A 25075-nucleotide genomic window follows, 5' to 3' on the forward strand; every position below is an offset into this window, starting at 1 on the left:
ATCCAAATCCTTACATGTAACACCAACAGTCTCATCGAGGGCTTTAAAATAAGCATTTCATTTTGAATTTACTTACTGTGGTGGGCGCTGGTACTGTTTGTCTCTACCAGGTTGATATCATACTGGACTACATTGGCTCTCTGAAGGTGGCCGTTCCTGACAGGAGGGAGGAAAGAAACACAAATGGAAAATGGGTAAGTGGGAAAGAAGAAAGAAAATTGAAACTTGAACATTTAGAAGTTCATTTTCTTCTCCACAACTATCTGAAATTGTCAGGACTGGCCTGAAACTGTGCCCCATTATTTAACAAATTCACTAGGGCAGGTAGATCCATCTATGGGGACTTCAGGTGTTGATAATACCACTTAGTCTCTTTCCTTTAAGACAGCAGAGCTATTGTATTTTAGTGTAATGTTTTTGTGCTCTTTTTAAAGAGGTTAGTTTTACATTATTAGTTGGGACCCTTTTATGACATGGGGTGGCTTTAGTCAACTATTCTATTAATGGCATTTAAAAATTTCATTTTGTACCTTTTTAAGGTTGAAGTTCATCAATCTTTTTGGTCATCTGGTCAATTAATATAGGTTATAATTGTATTCAGGTGATCATGACAGCTTTTTAAAAACTACTTTTAATATTAAATAAGATCTTGGAATGTACACTTACTTTAATTTTTTTCAGTATGTCAGTGCCTAGAGTATTACATCAATGAAAATTAATTCAACCACTTTTATCATAGCAAAATATAACATGTTTTCTAAAAATACACTGGTTCCTCCTCATGAAACACTATTGATTTTAGCCTAGATTTCAGCATTAGTGGGGTATCATTTTGGACCTCATTCAGAGATGGCACTAATTAGTTACTAAATTTCAAAAGGCTGTCAGCTTAAAGCAATTTTAACCTCTACTGCCGAAAAACTATTATAGTAAACTGTGACTTGGCTTCATTCTTGAAAGCACCACATTTCTGATAGACAAATATATTTCATTTGGTCAGTATATAAAAGCTGAAATCTTATGTCTAGATTCTATAAGCAACAGCCAGTTGTTATTTTTCAAATTAATTCTGCTTTTGGCATTAAGACACATGCCTGTGCCCATATCATCATGTAAAAATGCCTCTGCTTGTGTTGTCATTAAAAAATGGAAAATACACAGTTTCAAACATATTTTAACCCTATCTGGAAATTATTCAAGGATGTTATTTTTATAAGAATGTTAAGGACACTATTTTTCTCATTGATTAAATTTATATTCATTTTCCAAATGTTTAACTCTGTAATTAGCAAAAAGTTGTTTATTTTTAAATAAAGCATACATATAAAAAGAGTGGATAAAAACAATTACATATAGTTTAAAAATCAGTAATAGACCCTTAAGCACGTAGCACATTAGAAATAGACCATTAACATATCCCAGAAGCCCCATTCTGTTCATTCTCTAATTGCTTCCCTCTCTCCCCCAACCAGAGGTAACCACTATTCTGTATTTTGTGCTTATCAGTCTCTTCCTTTTCTTTATACTTTTACCACTTATATGTATGACCCTAAGCAAACACATTAGTTTTGTCTAGTTTTAAACTTTATATGAATGGAATCATACTGTTATGTTTTCTTATGTGACTTGCTTCTTTCATTTAAAATTATGTTTCTAAGATTCATTGAGGTTGATGTATGTAACTAGTTCATTTCTGCTCTTATAGATTATTCTTTAATATGAGCATATCTTATTTGTCCATTTTACTGTTGATGGGAACTTGGGTAATTTCCGGTTTTTTGCTATTATGAACAGTTCTACCATAAACTCCTGGTATACATATATGAGAGTTTCTATAAGGTATATACCCAGCAGTGAAACTGCTGGGTTGTAGACCATGCATTTGTTTAACTTTACAAGGTACTTGCAAAGTGATTCAAAAGTGTTCAAAACTGTTTCACATTTGATATTGTTTGGGCCTTTTGAAAAAAGTTTTTGCCAACCTCACAAGTGAGATAATGGTATCACATTATGGGTTGAATTTGCATTTCCCTAATAAGATTGAGCATATTTTCATATGTTTAGCTTATGGAACTTTCATCTTCATCTCCTATAAATTTAATTATTTTTCCCATTTCTCTACAGGTTTACCTTTTTCTTAATGATTTGTAGGATTTGTTGATATAGTCAAGACATATATATACACACGTCTACTTTCACATGTCGCAAACATCTTGTACTTTGTAGCTTTTTTAAAAGTGTGTCTTTTGATAACTAGAAGTCTTCAATATTAATACAGTCAAATTTATCAAGCATTTGTTTTATGATTTGTACTTCTTGAATTTTGTTTCAGAAATCTGTCCCTACCTCCAAGGGCACAAAGGCATTCTTTAAACATTCTGAGAGTTTTCATTTTGCATTTCACATTTAGGTCTTTAAATCTAACTGTACTGATTTTAAGGTATGCTTTGGGGCAAAGATCCAACTTTACTTCCTTCCATGTGGATAAACAATAATGCCAACACCATTTACTGAAAAGTCCATTATTTCCCCACTGCTCTGCAATACCACTTCTGTCATATATCAAGTATCCACATATGCTGCTTGCTACATTTTTTGCAGATACCCCTTTTTTTCCCTAGTTGGTAAGAGTTTTTATTAAGAAGGCTAAAGACTTTTCTCTTTAAAATATAAACTAGATGAAATATATTAGTTAATATTTTAATTTTACAGCAACATTGCATTCCTGGAATAAACCCAAGATCATGATTTTTTTTAACACATTGCTAGATCTGGTTGACTTATCATTAATCTTCTACATCTAGGTTAAACGAATAAAATTGGCCCATAATTTTCTTGTTCACATTGTGATGGTTAATTTTACAAGTCAAGTCGGCTGGGCCACAGTGCCCCAATATCTGGTCAAACATTCCAGATGTTACTATAAGGGTGTTTTTTGGCTGAGATTAATCTTTAAATCTGTGCACTTTGAGTAAAGCAGATTGCCTTTCATGATGTGGGTGGGCCTCATCCAATGGGTCTAAAGCCTTAATAGAACAAAGACTTACCTCCCTTGAGCAAGAAGAATTTCTGTCAGCAGACAGCCTTCAGATGAGAACTGCAACACTGACTCTTCTCTGAGTCTCCAGTTTGCCAGCCCATCCTGTATTATTTTGGACTTGCCAACCTCCATACTTGCATGGGCCTATTCCTTAAAATAAATCTCTCTTAGGGCCGGCCCTGTGGCATAGTGGTTAAGTCTGGCACACTACACTTCGGTGGCCTGGGTTCACATGTTAAGATCCCTGGCATGGACATACACCACTCATCAAGCCATGCTATGGTGGGAACCCTCATACAAAACAGAGGAAGATTGGCACAGATGTTAGCTCAGGGCTAATCTTTCTCAAGCAAAAAAAGAGGAAGATTCGCAACGGATGTTAGCTCAGAGCGAATCTTCCTCAAAAACAAAAACAAAAAACTCTCTCTCCACATCCTATTGGTTCTCTTTCTCTGGAGAATACTAATATACATACGGTCTATTATAGATTAAATTGTATCCCTCCAAAATCTGTAAATTGAAGCCCCAGCCTCCAATGTGACTATATTTAGAGAAAGGGCTTTTAGGGAGATAATTAAGGTTAAATGAGGTCAGAAGGGTGGAGCTCTAATCCGAAAGGAGTGGCATCCTTTAAGAAGAGAGAGAGACACAGATCTCTCTTCTCTCTCTCTTTGCATGCACAGAGAGGAGGCCATATGAGGCAAAGCAAGAAGGCAGTCAACTACAAGCCAGGAAGAGAGGCCTCACCAGAAACCAACCCTGCTAGCACCTTGATCTTGGACTTCCAGCCTCCAGAACTATAAAAAGATAAACTTCTGTTGTTTAAGCCACCCAGTCTGTGGTATTCTCATATGGCAGCCCTAGCAGACTAGTATACTTGTCTTTGTAGGTTTGAGTATCAAAGTAATGCTAGTCTAAAAAAAGAATGGGTGGGTATTCCCTATTTTTCTATCCTTTGCATGTGTTTGTTTATTTCCTTGTTTTAAAGAGTTCACCAGTAAAACTGACTCAATTTATTTAATGGTTACAGGATATTTCAGAAATACATTAAATATTTCTTCTTGAGTCAGTTTACAGGGCCAGTTTTGTTTTTTTTTCCCCTGAGGAAGATTGTCCCTGAGCTAATACCTGTTGCCAATTTTCTTCTTTTTGCTTGAGGAAGATTGTCCCTGAGCTAACATCTGTGCCACTCTTCCTCTATTTTGTATGTGGGTTGCCACCACAGCATGACTGGTGAATGGTGTATATCTGCGTCTGGGATCCAAACCCACGAATCTGGGCCACCAAAGCAGAGTGCACCAAACTTAACCACTACACCATGGGGCCGGCCCTGAGAGCCAGGTTTTCAGGGATTTCTGCATTTAATGTAAGATTTCAAGTTTACCAGCATAAAGTTATACAAAATATTCTTTGATCTTTTTAATGTCTGTAGCACCTGGGTATTATTTAACTTTTAAAATTACTAATATTGTTCATTTGTGCCTTTTTTCTCTTTTAATTCTTGATAGAGATTTGTCAATTTTATTACTCTTTCCAAAGAATCAAACTTTGGCTTTGTTGCTTCTCTCTATTATACCTATTGTGTGTTTATTTTCATTAATTCTTGCTCTTCATTATTTACTTCCTTCTAGTTTCCTGGGATTTATTTTGCTATTCTTTTTCTAACTTAGTGAGATGAATGCTTAAGTTATTTATTTTCAGGCTTTCTTTTCTAATATAAGCATTTAAGGCTATAAATTTTCCTCTGCTAGTTTATCTGCATCTCACAGATTTGTTAGATAGTCTTACTGATTTTTATCTTTCTTATAAATTTCTGAGAGTCATCATTAAAATTTAACTACGGGGGCTGGCACAGTGGCATAGCGGCTAAGTTCGCTCGCTCCGCTTCGGCGGCTTGGGGTCTGCCGGTTTGGATCCTTGGTCCGGACCTGCACACCACTTGTCAAGTCATGCTTAGCAGGCATCCTACATATGAAGTAGAGGAAGACGGGCATGGATGTTAGCTCAGGGCCAATCTTCCTCAGCAAAAAGAGGAGGAACGGAGGCAGATGTTAGTTCAGGGCTAATTTTCCTCAAAAAAAAATTTAACTATGATGCTGGCTTTGCCTATTTCTCCTTTATTTTTCAATTTTTATTTTTTGAGATTTTTCTAATAAGTGCATACACATTTAAAATTGTTAAATCTTCCTGATAAATTTTATGGTAAAAGATTGTTATTTTGTCTAATATTTATACAACTGTTTCACTTCTAAACTTTTTGTATTGTTTTAGAATTTAGATTTTAAAAAATATATGACTGTCTTTGTCTTTTACCTGGCATCTTTAGTACAATTATGCTTAACAGAATTATTGACATATTTAGATTTAAATCTACCATGTTATGTCATGCTTTCTATTTATTCTTTTCTTCTTTATTTTTAATCAATTGATTATTTTTTATTGCATTTTTGTTCTTCCTCTAATTTGGAAATTATATGCTTTAATTTCTTTTCAATTGTTACCCTAGACATTTAAATAGTCATTCTTTTTTTTTTTTCTTTGAAGATTTTATTTTTCCTTTTCCTCCCCAAAGCCCCCCAGTACATAGTTGCATATTTTAGTTGTGGGTCCTTCTAGTTGTGGTACGTGGGACACTGCTTCAGCGTGGCCTGATGAGTGGTGCCATGTCCGTGCCCAGGATCTGAATCGGCGAAACCCTGGGCTGTCAAAGCAGAGCGTGTGAACTTTACTTCGCCACGGGGCCAGCCCCTAATATTCATTCTTAACATATCAGAGTCTCACATCAACCTATATATTTATCTTCCTCCCATTCAAAGACCTTAGCACACGTTAATTACAATCTTTTCAACTTATTTGTTATTACTGTCATATATTTTAATTTCTCTTTTCAAAGACATTAGACAACATTATTGTTAAAGTTTATACAATATTTATTTTGATTTAGTTACATAATGGCTTTCTCTGTTCTTTCTTCTGTCTTGCATTTCATATATGCCATATACGATCAATTTCCTCCTGCTTGATATACATCTGAGAGCAAACTCTCAAGTTTTGCTTATCTAAAAGTATCTTCATTTTACCCTGATTCTGGAAAGATGTTTTCACTGATGATGGAAATTTGGGGTTGACAGTTATTTCCAATGAATATGAAAATATCATTACTCCCTCTTCTGTTTTGGCTTCTTTCCTACAGAGAAGTCAGCTGTCACTTTAATTGTTGCATATTTGAAGATAATCTATCATTCTTTTCTAACATTTTTGCAATTTCCTCTGAGACTGATGTTCTACACTTTTACTGGATTGTGCCCATATGTAAATTTATTTTTTATTTATTATGCTTGAAATTTGTTGGACTTCTAGAATCTGGATGATTTTCATCAGTTCTGAAACAGTCTCGGCCATTTACCTTTTCAAATACTAACTCTGCCCCCTTCTCTTTCTTCCTCTGGAACTCTAACTAACATATGTTAGACACTCTCTCTCTAGTCTCCATTTTTCTTGACTTCTCTTGACCTCTCTTTGATATTTTCCATTTCTTTTTCTCTCAGGATTACCTCGTGGGTAATTTCTTCTTGTTACCTTCCAATTCATTAATTCTATTATGGTGTCTAATCTGCTGCGTAAAACATACTATGTTAAAAAATTTTATTGAACTAAAACATATACTGCTTTTTAAAACATTATAATATTTTATTTACTGGAGTTCCATTTTGGTCTTTGTCAAATCTGCTTATTTACAAGCCTCTCATTTATTTTTTGATATATATTAAACATACATATTTTATGTTATGTTTCTGATTCTTTCAATAAATAAATATTTTGAATATCTGATTCTACTATTAGTTGCTTCTGTGGGTTCTTATTCATGGTGCCTTTTTTTCTTGCATGTTTGGTAATCTTTATATACTATGAGATGCTTTTTAAAGTAAAGAAAGTGGGTTCTTCAAGAATTAATTTGCATTTGCTTCTATCAGCCACCTGGGGCACTACCAGCCTGGATTATTTTACATTCTTAGCTTTTCCCCCCCCCCCTCAGACATTCAGACTGTGAATTCCGGATGCAAACCTATATATTTGTTATTGGTGGTTCCTTTTGTTCTTTCACTGAACTCTACCTCTTGTTTTTATATACTCTTTTCCTTCTCTTTTACCTATACTTTCTCCCAAAAAAGTATTGTGTAGCCTGCTATAGGGTACTTAAGACTAGAAATATTCCTAAATTCTGGCTCAAGCCTGCAGAGCTACTGTGTCTTAGAAGGTCTCCTCTGAAACTCTGTTGATCAGTAGCACTGAGCACCTGTGGGGTACCATATACCACACCCCTAACAAACTCATTGGGTTGGCAAAGGAGTTTTATTTTTGGACAACTACCACAATATTAAAGTTCTATGGATTAAAAAAAAAAAAAAACTCATAACAATTCCCATTGGAATGATTATTAAATTTCCTAATAAATCCTTTGGTCATTATATTAGACTTGTATTTCTAGCTCTCTGCCTTACAGGCATATGGTAGAATTGCATTTCCTGACAGCCCCTGTAACTGAGTAGACGATGCAACTCATTCTGGCCAGTGAATTGAGGCCAGACAGATCATTTCAATTCAAGTATGAAACCCTCCAGAGCTTTCTTTTCCCTCTGGCATAGCAACCAACAGCATTCAGGATGGTGGATGCTCTATCAGCTTGAGACTTTAAGTGACTATGATTAGCAAAACCCTGTCTGCCAAATCATAACAGTAATACAGAATGAATGGGAAATAGTCTTTTATTTTTTTAAGCCACTAAACTGTTAGGGTTGATAGTTAATGTAACCAAACCTAGCCTACCCTGACTGACATTACAAAAAATATTTATTGTAGAGGCTGGCCTGGTGGCGTAGTGGTTAAGTTTGTACACTATGCTTTGGTCGCCTAGGGTTCACGGGTTCGGATCCCAGGCGCACACATATATACTGCTCATCAAGCCACATTGTGGTGGCGTTCCACATACAAAATAGGGGAAGATTGGCATAGATGTTAGCTCAGTGACAATCTTCCTCGCACAAAAAGAGGAAGATTGGCAACAGATGTTAGCTCAGGGCCAATCTTCCTCACCAAAAAAAATTTTTTTTTAAATTTATTATCTAATCAATAACAGATGAAAAGGCTATATTTCCAACGAGGCACTAGAGTGATTAATGAGGGAATTAGTGAGGTGGTCTGCTCGTTAGTGTAAGAGACCAACAAAATGTTTAAAAGGATAGAATAAATTATACAGCTTTTTTCCAAACATCATTTAAAGTCAAGAGTAAACCTAATTCCAAACATGGGTATTCTAGTTATCCACTACTGGATAACAAATCAACTCAAACTTAGTGGATTAAAACAATTTGTCTCTTATGGCTCTGTGGGTTGACAGCTGGGCATTTTTTGCTTAGGGTCTCTGTGATTGCAGTTAACTGGCAGCTAAGTCTGGAGTCAACTAAAGGTTCCACTGAGCTGGATGTCTGGGATGGCTCATTCAAATGGCTGTTAGTTGACACTGGCTGTTGGCTGGGAGCTCAGCTGACACTGGTTCTTTGCGCTGTTTAGGCTTCTCACAACATGGTGCTGATTCTGCGAGAGAGCATCCAAAGTATGAGTGGCAAGAGGTGGAAGCTGCCAGGTCATTTAAAACCTACTGGGACAGCATTTTTTCCACATATTCTATGGTCAAAGCAGTCATAATGCCTGCCCAGATTCATGGATTTAGAGAAATAAACTCTACCTCTTGATGTAAGAGTGGCAAGGTCACATTGCAGAAGAGCATATGGGAATGAGAGATATTGTGGCTATCTTTGGGAAATACAATCTGATACAATGGACTTGTACTTAAATTTTTGTATCTGAAGTAGTCAGATGCTAAAATTATGAGATAAAACCTATTAGACTGCTTAAATGATATATTTTGGGATAAAATATATAATACCACACATTTTAAAGAGCACTCTCTCCAATTTTTAATTACTCCATGGTGTAAAGTAATTCAGAAGTGAGGATTTTATAAAATACAATTTTACATATGTGTTACCTTTCTTAGAACATAAACTTCTCAAGCCCACTTGCGTCTCTTTCATGATTACCTTCAGCTCCATTTTCCATTTTTACAAGTATCTATGATAGCATACAGTGTACATTTAATAAATATTAAGAGTGACAGTTATGATACCAGATAACTTCTAAACTTAATAAATTCTATATTCACTTATTTTCACAAAATTTCAGAAAAAGTTGAAGACCAAACCTAATGAATGAAAGTAATCTTCACTGCATAGCATTGCTTCATATGAATAATGTTTCTGTCTTTCTTATGAGTTACTAGTCTCCCCAAATTAATTGCTTGCTTATTTGTCTCTCTCTTCAAGTTGATTTAAATCTCTATGAAGTTAGGGAACATGTCTATCTTGTTCACCATTGTATTCTTTATGCTTAGCACAATGCCTGGCACATAGTAGGGACTACACAATGAATTGACCCCAGATATTAGCCATATGTCTTAAATTTATATTTACGGTGTTGCGTAAGTTGTTCTTTTCTTTCACAAGCAAAATTTATTACTTTTTTTGAGGAAGATTAGCCCTGAGCTAACATCTGCTTCCAATCGTCTTTTTTTTTTCTTGCTGAGGAAGACTGGTCTTGAGCTAACATCCATGCCCATCTTCCTCTACTTTATATGTGGGACGCCTGACACCTCACAGCTTGACAAGTGGTGCGTAGGTCCACACCTAGGATCCGAACTGGCAAACCCCAGGCAGCCGAAGTGGAATGTGTGAACTTAACCTCTGCACCACTGGGCCAGCCCCTCAAAATGTATTTTAAGTGGACGTAGCCAAAATATTTAGGTATTTTGGGAATGATTACTTTAGTGAATGTGGGTCTACTTTACTAGTTTGGAGAAGTCAAGGTAAATAATGATGATGACAGTAACAAAGAACAAATAGAGACTGCTTAAGATCCTTTCAAAAAATGACTTGTTAATTTAATAACAATAACTATATTAGAGATATAACTCTAAACAGAAAACGTCATCTGGAAAAATATCTAGAACTAAAGGGCATATCAATCGTTTAGTAGAATAACTACTTTATACGTTATTTTTTTCTTTTTAAAAGCATGCTTCTATTTTGGTTACCTGCAAAGGAAGTAGATGGCTCCAATGATAAAAGTTCCTAGAAGAATAGCCAATGCCACGAAAGCTGCAAACAGGTCACTTTTAGTTCGGATGCTGAAGCTTGGGAGAAAAATCTCTTCACAACGAGCTCCTGTATAATTTTCAACGCATCTACAGAATAAAACTTTAGATAAAGAATTGCATTCTCTCTTCCATTAACTAATAGAGAAAGCAAATGGTTTCCAGCTGGTATAAAGAAAAAAGGAGACTAATTTTCAGATTTTGAACATACAATAGGCATGCTCACAGAGCTACGGTTACTATAAAACAAATTAGCATATACAGTCTAATCTTTGCTATCTTCCTTTTCCAGTTTTCTAACTACTTAGAAACTCCAGAGATACAGAATATTCAGTCCTTTTATCTTCTAGATTTTTCAATGATATAATTATCCACACTTAAATTTATCTGAAATTTATTTTGTTATATCTGGTGTAGATGTGGGTCTAAATGTATTTTCTCTCAATATTGCTAATTGGTTATTCCAAATCCATTTATTAAATAATCATTTCCTTTCCTACTATTTAACAGTGACTCCTTTAACATACATCAAATTTGAATAAGTAACAGCATTTCTTCTTATTCTTCAATGATCTAATCTTGGGCTTCTACCATACTGCTTCAATATTGTTGCTTTATAGTACGTTTTACTATCTGGTAGTTCTACTCCCTACTTTATTACTTTCTTTTTCTAGAATATTTTTTCAGTTGCCAGCCAAACATTTTAAAGCCAATTACTTTCAGTTCTTTAAAACTATATGACAAAGAACCATAATATTTGGTATTACCAATCAGTTCCTTTTTCCCTGTTAATGTGTTCAAAGGATTATAAAACAAAGAGATTGATATGAATTAAGAGAATGACAGTTTGGCACCAAACAAATTTCATTCTTTCACAATTGCAGTGAAAATAAAGAATAGTATTTTAATATACACTACTGTTTATAAAGCAACCCAAGAAGTTATGGAATAAACTACACTTAGCAATAATTCTGTGTAAAAAATTATATATATATTAAGCTGATATTACCAAAAATAGAAACACTGATTCTGCTAACTCCTTCTCACCTCTTTCCAGCTTAGGAAGTATTAAGAAATTGTATCTCCTTTTCTCCCACCTTAGACAAACAAGGATACAGGTCTAGAAAGTTATATGTGAACTACTTACTAACAAAGCTTTACCACTGCTATGAAAGGCTAATAAAGCAGAATACAAATTAATAAGAGAAAAGAGCATCAAGATATAGCACAAGGGATCAATTTTACTTCAGTGAGCATATGAAAGATGCTTCATGAACCTCAAACCCTAATCATTGTGAGTCAGTGGTGTTACTGGTTATAGCTTCCACTAGGGGTGTCAGTCTGAGCAAAGAAATAGTCTCGATTCTCTCAATCTACTGTAAAGATGGAGTTGAGGAGACAGAAAGGAAAAGTAAGGATAGAATATAAGTGATAAACTGAAATGGAAGTAAAAATATTTTGGGAAAACACAATTACTTAAAGTCTAAATAATCTATTTTTCCATATATTAAGTCGGTTAAAGTATGAAGGGAAAAAGATTAAATGAAAATAATTTGCTTCTCTTCTAGCTCCACATCCCAATTCCAAAAAGGGAGATAAATACACACACGCACACACACACCAGAAAGTCAACACAGAGACTGCCATAAAAATCAAAACATACGTCATCACAAAATAACCAAAGAAGGAAAGGGGCATTCCATACAGTAAAAAACAAAACAAAAAAACAGGTTCTAAATTTAGTTTGCAAAAGTATCTCTAAAGTGACAAAAAAGGGAAAAACTCCTCTAATTTCTCTAATTTTTAAAAATAGAATGCAAAAACCACCGAGAGAAATTCCTATTATAGTTTTAAAATAACTCTGAAGTTTTGAAACAATGTCAAAATAGGGTTCAGTTTCCATCCTAGAAAAGATAACCAGAACCCTAAAGAAATAAATCCTGAAATGAGACAGTATAATTCTTGATAAGGAAGATTTCTTTTTAAAACGCTAAAAACTCATTACTCAAATTTAAGGCTGATCAAGTTTAGGTAAGACTGAACTTCAAGGAAGAAGATGACAAACTCGCTGATGTAACTAATTATAAATGTTTTACCTAGATGATAAATATTTTGAGTTGAAGCCGTCAAGAGAATGGTGTAAAGATAAGCTAAGTGGTCAGATCAGTTTGTAAGCAAACAGAAAAAGGCATATAAAGGAAACTAATCAACACTAGTGGTGTTCTGTTGTCGTACAGCAGGACAAAGCAAACACATGCTCTTGCGGGAAAGCAAAAACCTGATGGGATCTTTAAATAAAGCAAAGTCAAATCTTGTTATTTCTTAACTAGTCAAATCAGAATTTAGAGAAAGGCAAAGAGAAATTTAAATATTATGTTATCCAAGAAGTAGGAATGGCTAACCTAAAAATTAATTTTAAATTTTTAGATATTTATCATACAAAAAAGTAAATACAGCCTATCAATGAGTGTGTACAAGGATTCTGCGTTTAAAGCTTGAGCTCATTTATGAAAATGTTACGACCTCAGTTACAACACAAATATAAAATTTCAGGCAAATGTAGTCAATTCCTTTAACAGTAAATAAGGGTGAATTAAGATCTAGACAGACAACTGGTAGTACTCGTTGAAGCAAAACAGAAAGGTGAGATGTTGTACCAGCGTTTTATGCAGAACTAAGTAGCCTTCAGTGTTCATGTAACTGTCTTGCATGGGACCTCACTTCTGTACAGACTGCCAAGTAGCAAACAGTTGTGCCACGTAATAAGGTGAAGACTAAGCACTACAGACCACGCACACTCTCCTGGAACTGAAAGATGAATGCCGGAATTGGTACAAATGCTCAACTAGGTGAGAAATTCCAAAACTCAGTACCCAAGTATATATGTTGATTTTTCCAGCTGAATACCACCAACAATCTGTCCCTAAACCCAGGAGCTATGTTTAGTACACTGTACATGAAATAAATTCATTAGATTCTACAGCATTCAAGGTAAGTTGTTACATTAGAGACTGCTAGCATGATAAAAGAACCAAGTCTTTAATCATGTAAACCAACAGAGTGCCATTTAGCTTCAAGAAAGAGTACCAAACTGTGAACTAGAAAAAACTGGTTTCTTCACCCCACTCTCGTGCTTGCTGCCTGTGTGACCTTGGGCAAGTCACTTAACCTCTCTAAGACGCTGTAAAATTAAAATAACAAGACCTGCTTTACCTTTAGCTATTTCGTAGAGCTATTGTCAGAATCAAATAAACAATGTCTAAAAGTGCTTTGAACATTGAAACACACAAGTGAGACTGAAAGTAGGCACTTTACAAAGGGCATGTTTACATTTCATAGACTACAGAAAATAAAATGCCTAAGAAAGAGGCTGGCCCGGTGGCGTAGTGGTGAAGTTCATGCACTCTGCTTCGGAAGCACAGGGTTCACAGGTTCGGATCCCACCTGCAGACCTACACACTGCTCATCAAGCCATGCTGTGGCGGCATCCCACATACTAAATAGAAGAAGAGTGGCACATATGTTAGCTCAGGGACAATCTTCTTCAAACAAAAGAGGAAGACTGGAAGTGGATGTTAGTTCAATGGCCAATCTTCCTCACCAAAAAAAAAAGCCTAAGAAAAACTACAGCCAGAAAAGCTTAAGAGCATGGTGATCAATAAATGTTATTATTATTATTAAATATTTCTCAGAAACAAGAAACCTTTGTATTACAAAGAGTTCACCAACCAAATGGAGACTCAATGTCAATGACACTTCACTTGGGCTAATCTATCCTGGAAAGAAGTATAATATTGGCCTATGCCAAAAATGACTTTACTTGACCAATACTCTCTAGTAATCAAAGTTCAATCTGAAACTCAGGAAAAATGGTAAAAACAAAAATAAAATAAAACTATTAGAGTGTTCAAGAAACATGAAGTAACAACGTGTGCTTGGATCCCTTTAGTAGTCCAGGGCCATATAACAAAACACAAACGTGCCAACATCCTACAAAACTTCTACTAGATTTTTATAGGCCAAGAACTCAGGGAAGACTGACTCATGACCTTTCCCTCTTTAATTAGCTAGTGACATAAATGTAACTCCACAAAGCATTACATTCTTAACAGTATCTAGAGATACTCAACTAATATTCAATCTTGAAAAAATTTTGTTGTTTAATGTCATATTTATATGATATTAGCACCATTAAAAACCAATAATTATTATACTTCAAATGTGTAAGTATAATCGAAGTCCAGTGAAAAACCAAAATCTGTTAGAGTCTTTCAAGATTGACTATGTTAACCAGATAATTCATATGCTAAAGTGGACTATAGATTATATCTAAATAGATAAAATACTCTACATAGACAATAATTCGTATTTGTTATTATGTAGGGTATTTTTATGGTTTTGTTGTGAAGGATTACAATTTTTTAGCTTAAGCAAATCTGAGAAAATTTGAAACATTTTATTTACTGATAGAAGCTAAAGCACAGTGAATGAAGGAAGCATGTAAACAAATGATAAGGGTAAGCAACAGTGGTGTAAAACAGAACCTTCATTACTGAATGCATGCATTGGCCAGTCCTCTCCAAGGAAGACTTTCTGGGAGAGACTCAAAGAACACTGCTTGGTTCACCAGAGTAAGTAGGTAAAACTCTGTGATTTAAAAAATTTTCTTAATGTTGTCTTCTTTCTCCATATGAACAAAATAAGTGTCTCAAGTCTTTGCTCTCCCTATCTTGTCTGCCTCAAAAAAATGATCAGAGGGGAAATCTAAAACTGCTCTTAAAAAATAAAGTATGTTATTTAAAAAAAATGATCAGAGAGAAAAAGACCACAATCAAGAAGCACATATATATTTTTCACAGTCTATCATATTATGATCTTGGTATAAAAAATATATATATTTGTATATACAAAGATTTATACATAAAAATTGGTGTATGTCACTTTTTCCTTTAAGTAATAATTTGACTAAATATAAAACTATAGTTAAAATTTATAAATAATAAATTATATTAATGAGCCTTCCAATTATGGACATTTTTCCCTACTCACGTTTTGGTAAAACTTGAAGGGTTCATCAAGACTATAAACCAGGAACAGCCGGAAATACTTATGCTCTTAAATCACTAGACACTCAAACCAAGTTCTAAATGGACAGTATTCATACTGGCATCTTACCTTCCCAGGCTTCAGGTCTGAACAACCTTCTAATGCAGTGAAAAATCTCATGCCCCAACTTGAAATAAGAGAGAGAAGTCAGCATCAGTTCACTTCCTGACAAAGGAATTTAAGTATTAGAGCTGAGCAAAAGTCACAGTTGTCACTTTGCACAGCATTCCTATGTTGAAAATGAAACCTTACTGATGAGAATTTGGGATATTTTTCAGCTGCTTTCCAAAGGCTGAAAAAGACACTAAGAGGATAATCAAAATTCAGAAGCAAATGCATAATCTGATATGACTTCATTATGCAATAAAGAAGGTTTAAAGTAGGGTATGCGTTGTCTTTCGTTGGCATTCTGCTTCCTAAAACAGCAATGAGCTAAACTGAGTTAGTTCTGAAGAGTAGTTTCTACTCTTGGACAAGTGACACAAATCAGTAAGACAAACTCAGGTAAAAAACAAGTAGACTTAAGAGAAGAGATATGTTCCCACAGTTTCAAAACCATATCCTGCCATGTTTGATATAGTGTGTGATCTGGAAAAATGTGAGATTTCAAGAAGGTTTATCCCTTTTTAAGTTTTATTCTAAGCACGGTGAGGGTCAAGAAAGATATATCAGTTGTTTCTGCTGAGAATACTGATGAAAATTCTTTATCAGAAGTAAGGTTACTAAAATGAAAAGTGATAAAATGCACAGCTAAATAGAGTGGTTGTTTTGTGTATTTGCAACTGTTCTTCTATTATAAGCTTCGAGGCTATTTCCTTTCTGTAAAAGTGTTCTAAAGATCTATCTAAATCCAGATGTTTAATAAAGCATATGATACAGTGCCAAAAGTCAAAGTAAAGAGTTCTTCGTTCTGATTAATATCACAGTACTATTTTGAACTTTTTTCCTTTCAACTACAACCTTCTACTAAATTTAGAGATGAAAAGACAGAAGTCTTATCTAAAAAGAGTATCAAGAACCAACCTTAATTGACCTTAAGAAAACCTAAAAATTTTCTGTGGTTAATAAAACAACTCATAAAATCCAGACAATTCCTTTTGGAAACTGAATTTAGTAAAACACACAATGAGGTCCAGCAAAACTGCTGAAGACACAAATACAATTAAAAGAGGCAACATGCCAAATGCAGAAGCACAATAAATGTTGGTTTTCTTACATTTTCCAATTGTAAGTAATCCTTAACCTCAATTATTTCACTTTCATATAACTAGCCTTTCATACATTACATGTTTGTACCCCTAAATTCCCTCTCTTAAACAAAAATCAGTCTTTATCACCTGACAAGAGATGATTTCCACCTATTCAACAGTGGGACTGCTACTCTTGTGAATAGGGGACAGAGGTTGGCCTCAGACAAGGCATCAGGGACCTTCCTTGGTCTGAACTTGTCACTGTGTGGCTGCATACTTCTTGGGAATGTCCCTCTGGGAGAATCCTGGTGATCAGGCTCAGGGAACCAGAGCTTACTAAGTCACTCTGGGTAACTATTCCAACAGATGTCCCTTTGCCAAGTTAAACCTCCTCCTATCACAAAGCCACCCTCCACGGCTCCTAGGTGATCACAAGATACATGGAGGAAAGTCAAGCAGCAAGGAAAACCCTCATCCAGCTAGTGATGCAAAGACAGGTAAAGACAAACCCTTTTCCCCTACCCTTGCTCCAAGAACCCAGAAAGTTCTCACTGGAAGTTTGAAAGATTAGGGGCTGCCTGACCTTGTGTCTAAGTTGGCCATGAGGACAAGGACTGGAAAGGGTTGTCATCTGGATTGTTTCTAGTGAAAGACTTTGAAATAGACAAGAACTGTCACCAACTAGTTACCCAAAGGAACTCAAAGGTGGGTTTGGATATTTTAACTGTTTTTCCAAATTGTTCTTTTTCCTTTTGTTATCTTAAGGAAATGCAATCACCAACCTCCCTGAACCAGACCAAGCCTCACCACGAGAGCTACGCCTATGCCCTTGGCCTTATTTTCAATGCTGAGATCTCTCCAGGAGGAGCTTGGGCCTTATTACCGTAACCTGCAGTGTATGTGGAAGCATGTTTTCCAACTCAGTCTGTGCAAGTGAATACCCTCCTCTCCCTTTTGAATATCCATTCCCCATCCAAAATAAATGTCCCTGCTTCCCTTTGTTCAGGACGCCATGACTTTGGAAATGATTCTTCATGGTCTCTTATTTGCTGCAAATATACTTTACTTTGTGAGACAACTACTTCTGGTGTAGAGTCTGATTTAACTCTCCAGGAGGGAACCCGCTTTGGTTTCAGTAACAGAATGATTATTAGGTGTCCTGTCTAATGTACCTTTCTGGGTTATCTGATTCTAAAGGGGCCTGTGCTTTTCATTGTCTTTGAGCTATTTTACAACTCTGTAAATTGTATAAAACTTATTCTCATGTAAACAAATTCTGTCCAGTATAATACAACAGATTGCCCTGTGGATATTGACCAGTATCTATTTGTAAATTCATTTCAACATGTCTGATCACCCAAATATGTGTGTGTTGTTTGAATTCTCCTTTGATTCAGTTGTAATATCTTATTGGTTCCCTTATTAATAAATGAGTTAAATATATCTTTGACACATGTTCATTTTATATTTGTAAGAAAACCATGATTTTCCTTTTGATAAAAATGTATTTTTTACCAGTTTTGAAGGTCATCAACTGAGATGGCTTCATCTGATAGAGCTAGATAAATGGAGTTGTCAGAGAAGTGCACCTCCTGGTCAGCTTAAGCCCAGGCATGTCTTTTCCTGGCTCCCAGAGGTGAATCCCAAGTAGCAACAGAACTTAAAATTTGCTAGCTCTCCATTTCTTTAGCTTTTTTCCCTACCTACTAGTTTTATGGGATTTTTGCTGTTGTTGGTTCACTTTCTGATAAGTTATTTCCAATTAGTAAGAGCAACTATAAGGAGTTTGGTTTTATAGTTTAACAATCTGATGATCTCTGTCAATGGATGATAGAGATCTATTCTCTATTAGGTGAAAGAGACAGAGAATCTGGTTTGTTAGAGTTTTATAAAAAATTTGTCTATTTTTTAGCTCAAATCCATTAAAAATTTCAGAGCCACTGGGATGGAGAATACCTCATTGATATTTGGACCAATGAGATTTTATGTTTCTGTGTTTCCCTCTGTGCTAAGTTACAGATTTGAAGCTGTAAGCTCTCTCTGTGTCTATGTCTCTGAAACTTAGAAAGGCCTTTACCTCTCATTCTGAGTGTGAAATGCCTTTCTATCTCCAGGGGATATTTAAAAAATTTTAGTACAAGGTATCTTAAATCAAGGAGCTCTGTTCTGACTGACTTATAGAGACAAATAAACTCTTATATAAATTCAATATTCCTAAAATTCTCAGAATAGGAAATTGAATTTCTAATGCTTTAAATGTGCTAAACTTAAAATTCTTCTTGCTGAAACTAAGAAACATGTTAAAAATCCAAGCCAGTCTTCCTCAGCAAAAAGAGGAGGATTGGCAACAGATATTAGCTCAGGGCTAGTCTTCCTCAAAAAAATAAAAAAGATAAAAATCCAAGTTCACATTAATAAGAGTAAATCTTTGATAAACAAGACTAGCTTAATAATTATGGCTTAATAAAAACAGCTATATCTTTTCTTTATCAGTGTTAAGCATAACACAAGTGTACATTTTATTCCACTTGGGTTTGTTTTTCCTAAACTTATACAGGTTTACTAATCAAATAAGCTAATATTACTCCTGCATATTATTAAAAATTATGAAAAATGAAAACCGTGTTCAATTAAATTAAATCATTATTCTGACAAACATTTTATTTCAACCATAATTATGTTTTCTAGTAGACTGTCCCTGAGCTAACATCTGTGCTCATCTTCTTCTGTTTTATGTGGGACGCCTGCTACAGTGTGGCTTGACACGAGGTGCATAGGTCTGCACCCAGGATCCAAACCAGTGAACCCCAGGCCACTGAAGCAGGATGTGTGAACTTAACCCCCGAGCCACTGGGCTGCTCCTCATTTTGGGGTATTATATTAATAACTTAGATAAGAGGTCAATAAAGCTGAATATAATTGCATTTTAATATTTAGCCTTTTGTATGTCAAAATAAATTTACTAAATTATTCTTCCTTCCATCACATATTTTTCTTGCCTCCTCTATATACCCATTCTCAATAATTTTAATTAATTCTTATTAAAACAAAATAAGATAAAACTACAAAGAGTTCCGTTGAAATTGCACAGCAAGTGGTAATGTAGGCCACTTAGTATTAGCTTATAAATCTTAAAGCTACCATGCGTAAGACTTTCAGAATTATTTTATTGATGTCAATAATTTTTTCATGAAAAATATTTGTGGGTATATGTAAAGTGCCTAAAGTATTATCTGACTTTTATTGACTGTTTTTACTATTTTCCATCTGATAATCTTATAGCATGTTCAAAGCAAAGAATTTTACCTCAAAAGAGTCCACAATCTAGAACTGGACAACAAAAACTGTTCAGTAGTAAAACAAATTAGTTTCAGAACAGAAATAAACTGAAATTAAAGCATCTCAAGGAATTTTTACAAAGCACATAAGAAACCGTCAGCTTTTCTAAAATGTCTGGACTCCAGAGGATAGTAAAAGAGAAAATGGAGATTAGAAAAAGTAGGAAGAGTAGGGATGGATTTAAAAACATTTGATAAATTTAAAATAGATAATTTTCCCTTTGGGGATTTTTTTCCCACTGATATTATTTAGTATAATCAAATATAGCAAACCAACAGAAAGTATAAGGAAGGGTATGCTCAGTATGAATGTCAGACATAACCTAGAGTATTTCCAAACAAGATGGCAAAGTATTTCGAGGTTATCTTTGGTATCATTTCACCTCACTTTTCAGTTTTCTGTTGCCACATGGCACCCACTCCTAGAGCCCAGAGCCTTCAAAGGTACTTAGGATATCCTAGTGCACATATATCTGGGCAAGATCCCATGTTCCAGATCACTCTCTGCCCCCTCCATCCCTCAGAGACACTTCACTCAGTTCTGATAAATTGATTTCTACTACTAAGTAATACTAATGACCAAAGTGTTAATCTTCCAAGGGACATTTGCATGTAACAGAGAACTTTGCAATTTGCAGAAAATAATCAAGTTACACCAGTCAGGATCCTTATACATTTAGCTAGACTTGGGTAATAATAACTGGCTGCATTTATTCCCGCTAAAGAGAACTTGAGAAATTACCTAAAGAATTTAGACAGCTTCAAGAAAAACTCTGTAGATAACTAAGGCTTTTCTCAATTCAGATCATTTTTATTTATTTATTTATTTATTTATTTATTTATATTTTGAGGAAGATTAGTCCTGAGCTAACAGCTGCCACCAATCTTCCTCTTTTTTTTTGCTGAGGAAGACCGAGCCTGAGCTAACATCCGTGCCCATCTTCCTCTATTTTATATGTGGGACGCCTACCACAGCATGGCTTGACAAGTGGTGTGTATGTCCTCACCAGGATCTGAACTAGTGAACCCCAGGCTGCCGAAGTGGAACGTGTGAACTTAACCACTGCACCACTGGGCTCGCCCCACCTCTTTTCATATAATTACCCCATTTTCTTTTCTCAGAAAAGTTCCCCCTCTTTCACCTTGTAATCGGGACACTATTTGGGCTTCAGCTGGAATCTGTGGTGCCCAAATTGCAATTCTTTGATCTCAGATAAATGCTTTGCCTCTTAAACTGGTTTCTGTTTTTTGTGGGTTGACAGAGGGGATCCCCAGACTCTGTCTACACACAATTCTGACTGACCCATGAACCATGCATGCTCAGAACAGATTCAAAACAACTTTACTGAAAACAAATATCAGAACAGACTGCAGCTACCACAGAGAGAGAGAGTTTGCAGTAAACACAGGAAAACATGCTCGTTAGAGAAAAATAATAGAATCTAGAATTTAACATTCATAATGTCCAAGAAACAATGCAAAATTATGTAGCATACAAAGAACCCGCCCTCCTCAAAAAAAAAACATTTTCAAGAGAAAAGAAGATGAATTGAGTTCAAACTTAAGATAAATCAGATATTGGAACTAATACAGTAGAATTTTTTAAGCTGCTAATATAATTATCTTCAATGAAGTTGGCAAATAGAAATGGCGAGCAATAGGATGTATTGGAGTATATGAGGAAGCCATTTGGTGTAAACCTAATTTGGCCTGACTTTGTGTTTTCCAAAAGGGCCTGACATGGCCATTGAGCCTGCACTGTATATCTGGTTAAGCGTTTGCTACGTCCCAAAGACAAGAACAAATGCCCTTAAGATAAAGGTGCAACTCCCCCAACATTGGCATTTCCTTAAGGATAAGCATCTTTCCTTAGGCTAGGAACTGATTTGCTGTGCTCACCTGTGATCACCTAGCTTGAGACAACACACCTGCCACCCTGCTGTGTCCACTGAGACAGCAGACCTACTACCTGCTGTGTCCATCAATTGCTGTGCTGACAGAGCAGTCTCGTGACTATTGTAAAAGGGACATTTCAAGCATATGTGAAACATCCCCTTTGAGGGTATATAGCCACTCTACACACCCCACTTCTTTGGTGCCCTTCCTTCCTTTGGGAACGAAGGCCCCGGGCCATGGTCCTCACATTTTGGCTCAGAATAAACTCACCCAAATTTTCATTTATAGATTGGTTATGGATTATTTGCATTGCCAAAGTAAAGCAAAATATGTTTAGAGTGCATGAAAATCTCAGCAGAGAATGTGAAGTCTCAAACAAACAAAGAAGACAAAAATCCAAGAACTGAAAAAAAAAAGTTCAACAAAATAGAAATAGATGGGTACTTAATAAACATGATAAAATATATCTATCCTAGCCAAAAAGTTAGCATCAGGTTTACTGGTGGAAATACTAAAGGGATTCCCACTAAAGTCAAAATGAAAAAAGGATACTCACTGCTATCACTATTATTTACTATTGCACCAAACGTCCTAACTATGCAATTACTAAGATAGAAATAAAAGGCACAACTATCAGAAAGAGGTAATTAAAGGATGAGAAACCACTCAAATGTCCATCAACAGGGTTAAGCACACCACAGTACTTGCATAAAACATAATACTATGCAGTTGTAATAAAGCACTCTGTGTATTGCCATGGAAATGATGAAGATCAAGGCTGCCCCAGGGAGAAAAGCCCAAGGTGTCCTGCCCTACTTACTATCTATATCATCCTCAGGGAAGCATAGAATGTCCTGACCTGATCCGATTTGATTCTTATCTAAAGTTATAGGGCCACCCAATAACCAGACTCCACCTACACTGATACCATTTTTATGACTTTTTTACATAATCTTTCCTTTGTCTTGTAAAGAGATAACTCACATACCTATGCCTTAAATTTAGCCCAACCCTCAACCCATGTTTGCAACTCTTACTGCCCATGGGTCCTGCCCCCATGCTGCAGCTCTTACTGCCCATTGGTCCTGTCCCCATGCCTGCAGCTCTTAATGCCCATGGGTCCTGTCCCCATGCTGCAGCTCTTACTGCCCATGGATCCTGTCCCCATGCCTGCAGCTCTTACTGCCCATGGGTCCTGTCCCCATGCCTACAGCTCTTACTGCCCATGGATCCTGTCCCCATGCCTGCAGCTCTTACTGCCCATGGGTCCTGTCCCCATGCCTACAGCTCTTCACTGCCCATGGGTCCTGTCCCCATGCTATTCTCTGAATAAAGGAGCACTGCTACTAGACCTTGAGAGTGCAAGAAATCTTTCTTTCGACTCCTCAGCTCACTGAGTCCACATCAGAAAGATCTCTAAAATGTATTATGAAGTGAAAACAGCCAAGTAGAAAACAGTGTTAAAATTGATCAAAAAGAAGACTTCAGGGGCAGGCCCCATGGCCAAGTAGTTGAGTTTGCACGCTCTGCTTCGACAGCCCAGGGTTTCGCCAGTTCGAATCCTGGGCACAGACATGGCATGGCTCATCAAGCCATGCTGAGGCGGCATCCCACATGCCACAACTAGAAGGACCCACAACTAAAACTACACAACTATGTACTGGGGGGCTTTGGGAGAAAAAGGAAAAATAAAACCTTTAAAAAAAAATAAATAAGATTTCAGGTTGGTATTGGCTTAGATATGCACAAATATATGTTAGAAGATAGGCAATAAACTTTTAAAATTGGTTACTTGTTAGGGTTGAGTAGAAAATAGACATGTCATGGGAAGAGGTGGAAACAATTTTCACTGTATATATTTTATTATTGCTTGATTGTTGGACCACATACATTTATTATCAATTTTTTAAAATCCCAACATATTCTGTAACAAAAACAAAGCAATGGTAGGAGACGGTTGCTAAGGAATAATCTTAGCATGAGATAAGACTGTGTCCCAGGCCTTTTATTCATCTTTGCCAGACAATGGAGGCCAACTCAGAGGCAAAGATCAAATTAAGCAAGTGGCCTTCCCAAACCAAGCCTATTATTTCAGATGGCCTCAAGGTAACTGCTGTTAAATTTGAAGGGAAGAGATAGATGAGAAGAAGACATCACATGAAAGACTTACTTTTAAAGTTAAAAGCCATTCATATTAGATCTTTGCTTTGATTACTTGAAAATAGAATTGAGGGGAAATATCTAGATTCTAGTAAGTTTCTGAGTAGACTCTATTACCATAGAAACTACAAGCCTGGCCTGCAAAAGTCTGTTCAAATCCTAAACAATCCTCAGACCTCCAAATCAAGACAGGAGGAAGTCAGCTATGAAAACTCTGTATTCCCCAAGAGCGATGAAGGGTAGCAGAATATGCCAGCCCAAAATATGCTACTTTGACATGAGGATTATTTTCAGCTGAAGGCAGTTAAGATGCAGCAGACACAAGAGAAACTCTCTGCCTTGCCCCTACCAGGAAGGTCAGGATAATTCTTAATCAGAGGAGACAACTCTAGACTCTTATCAAGCTGGAGGTGACACTAGAGGAATCTACATAACAAAACTTACTAACTAGCCCTTATCTTTCATTAGTTTTCTCCATATATTTACTTCCCACAGTTTGCTACCCTGAAATCCTAAAATTTCATCTGCTTTGTCTTGTCACTTTTCTACACATTGTTCTTTGTTCAGATGTTATATAAGCCCCAAGTTCAAACCACCCCACTCATCATTCAGTACTCTCAGATGTAAACCCAACACATGTGTTAATGAACTTCAGTTTGTTTTTCCCCTTCTAATTTGTCTTTGTCAGTCTAATTTGCAGGGCCCCAGGGAACAAATCTAAGAATATATATTTTGCAATGACTACCTCAGCAGAAAGTGATTAAGGAATACCATCCAACAGGGCAGAGACAGGGGCCACAGGGATCAATACACTTAACAGCTTTTCCCAGAGGAGCTTCCAGAATGGCTAACTGAAGGATTTACTTTACTTCAGAGCAGGAGGAGTTCACAACTTTTGTTAAGGAGAATATCATAATTGCTATGTACCAGTGACAATTTGTAGTAAATTTCTATATTTCCTAACTTTACTAGAACTATCCCATTCCTACTCCACTACTGTATATTGGCTGGGGTGGTGGTGGTGGTGGTAACTAATAACTTTTAGTTTATTAGTGGGACCATGGGGAGCCAAATCTGGATCTGCTGGATAAAATAAAAATTACTCAGAGGGGCTGGCCCAGTAGCGCAGCGGTTA

General features: G+C 36.0%; 2 protein-coding genes across 51 annotated transcripts in view; one reads left to right on the forward strand and one right to left on the reverse strand.

Moving 5' to 3' along the window:
- FBXO22 (F-box protein 22) overlaps nucleotides 1-17989 on the forward strand; it is an 86725-nt gene extending 68736 nt beyond the window's left edge. For 2 of the 9 annotated variants that reach the window (XM_070574088.1, XM_070574102.1), the window contains exon 8: nucleotides 17312-17989. The gene's annotated coding sequence lies outside the window, so the exon portion shown is untranslated. Of the gene's footprint in view, nucleotides 1-110; nucleotides 6880-10170; nucleotides 10368-16912; nucleotides 17044-17311 lie in introns of those variants that run through there. The other 7 variants (XR_011526587.1, XR_011526589.1, XR_011526588.1 and 4 more) reach the window with 7 other exon arrangements.
- The window catches only part of NRG4 (neuregulin 4), a 121746-nt gene that overhangs the window by 34198 nt on the left and 62473 nt on the right, over nucleotides 1-25075 (reverse strand). For all 42 annotated transcript variants that reach the window (XR_011526700.1, XR_011526691.1, XR_011526722.1 and 39 more), the window contains 2 exons: nucleotides 10191-10340; nucleotides 77-156 (listed from right to left, as the gene is read on the reverse strand). Coding sequence is in view for 21 of the 42 variants with exons in the window: in XM_070574360.1 (XP_070430461.1) it covers nucleotides 77-156; nucleotides 10191-10340 (230 nt within the window). In the remaining 21 variants the exon portion in view is untranslated. The remainder of the gene's footprint in view (nucleotides 1-76; nucleotides 157-10190; nucleotides 10341-25075) is intronic.

Source organism: Equus przewalskii, chromosome 1 (assembly GCF_037783145.1).
Source record: "Equus przewalskii isolate Varuska chromosome 1, EquPr2, whole genome shotgun sequence".
In the NCBI taxonomy this organism is placed as follows: Eukaryota; Metazoa; Chordata; class Mammalia; order Perissodactyla; family Equidae; genus Equus; species Equus przewalskii.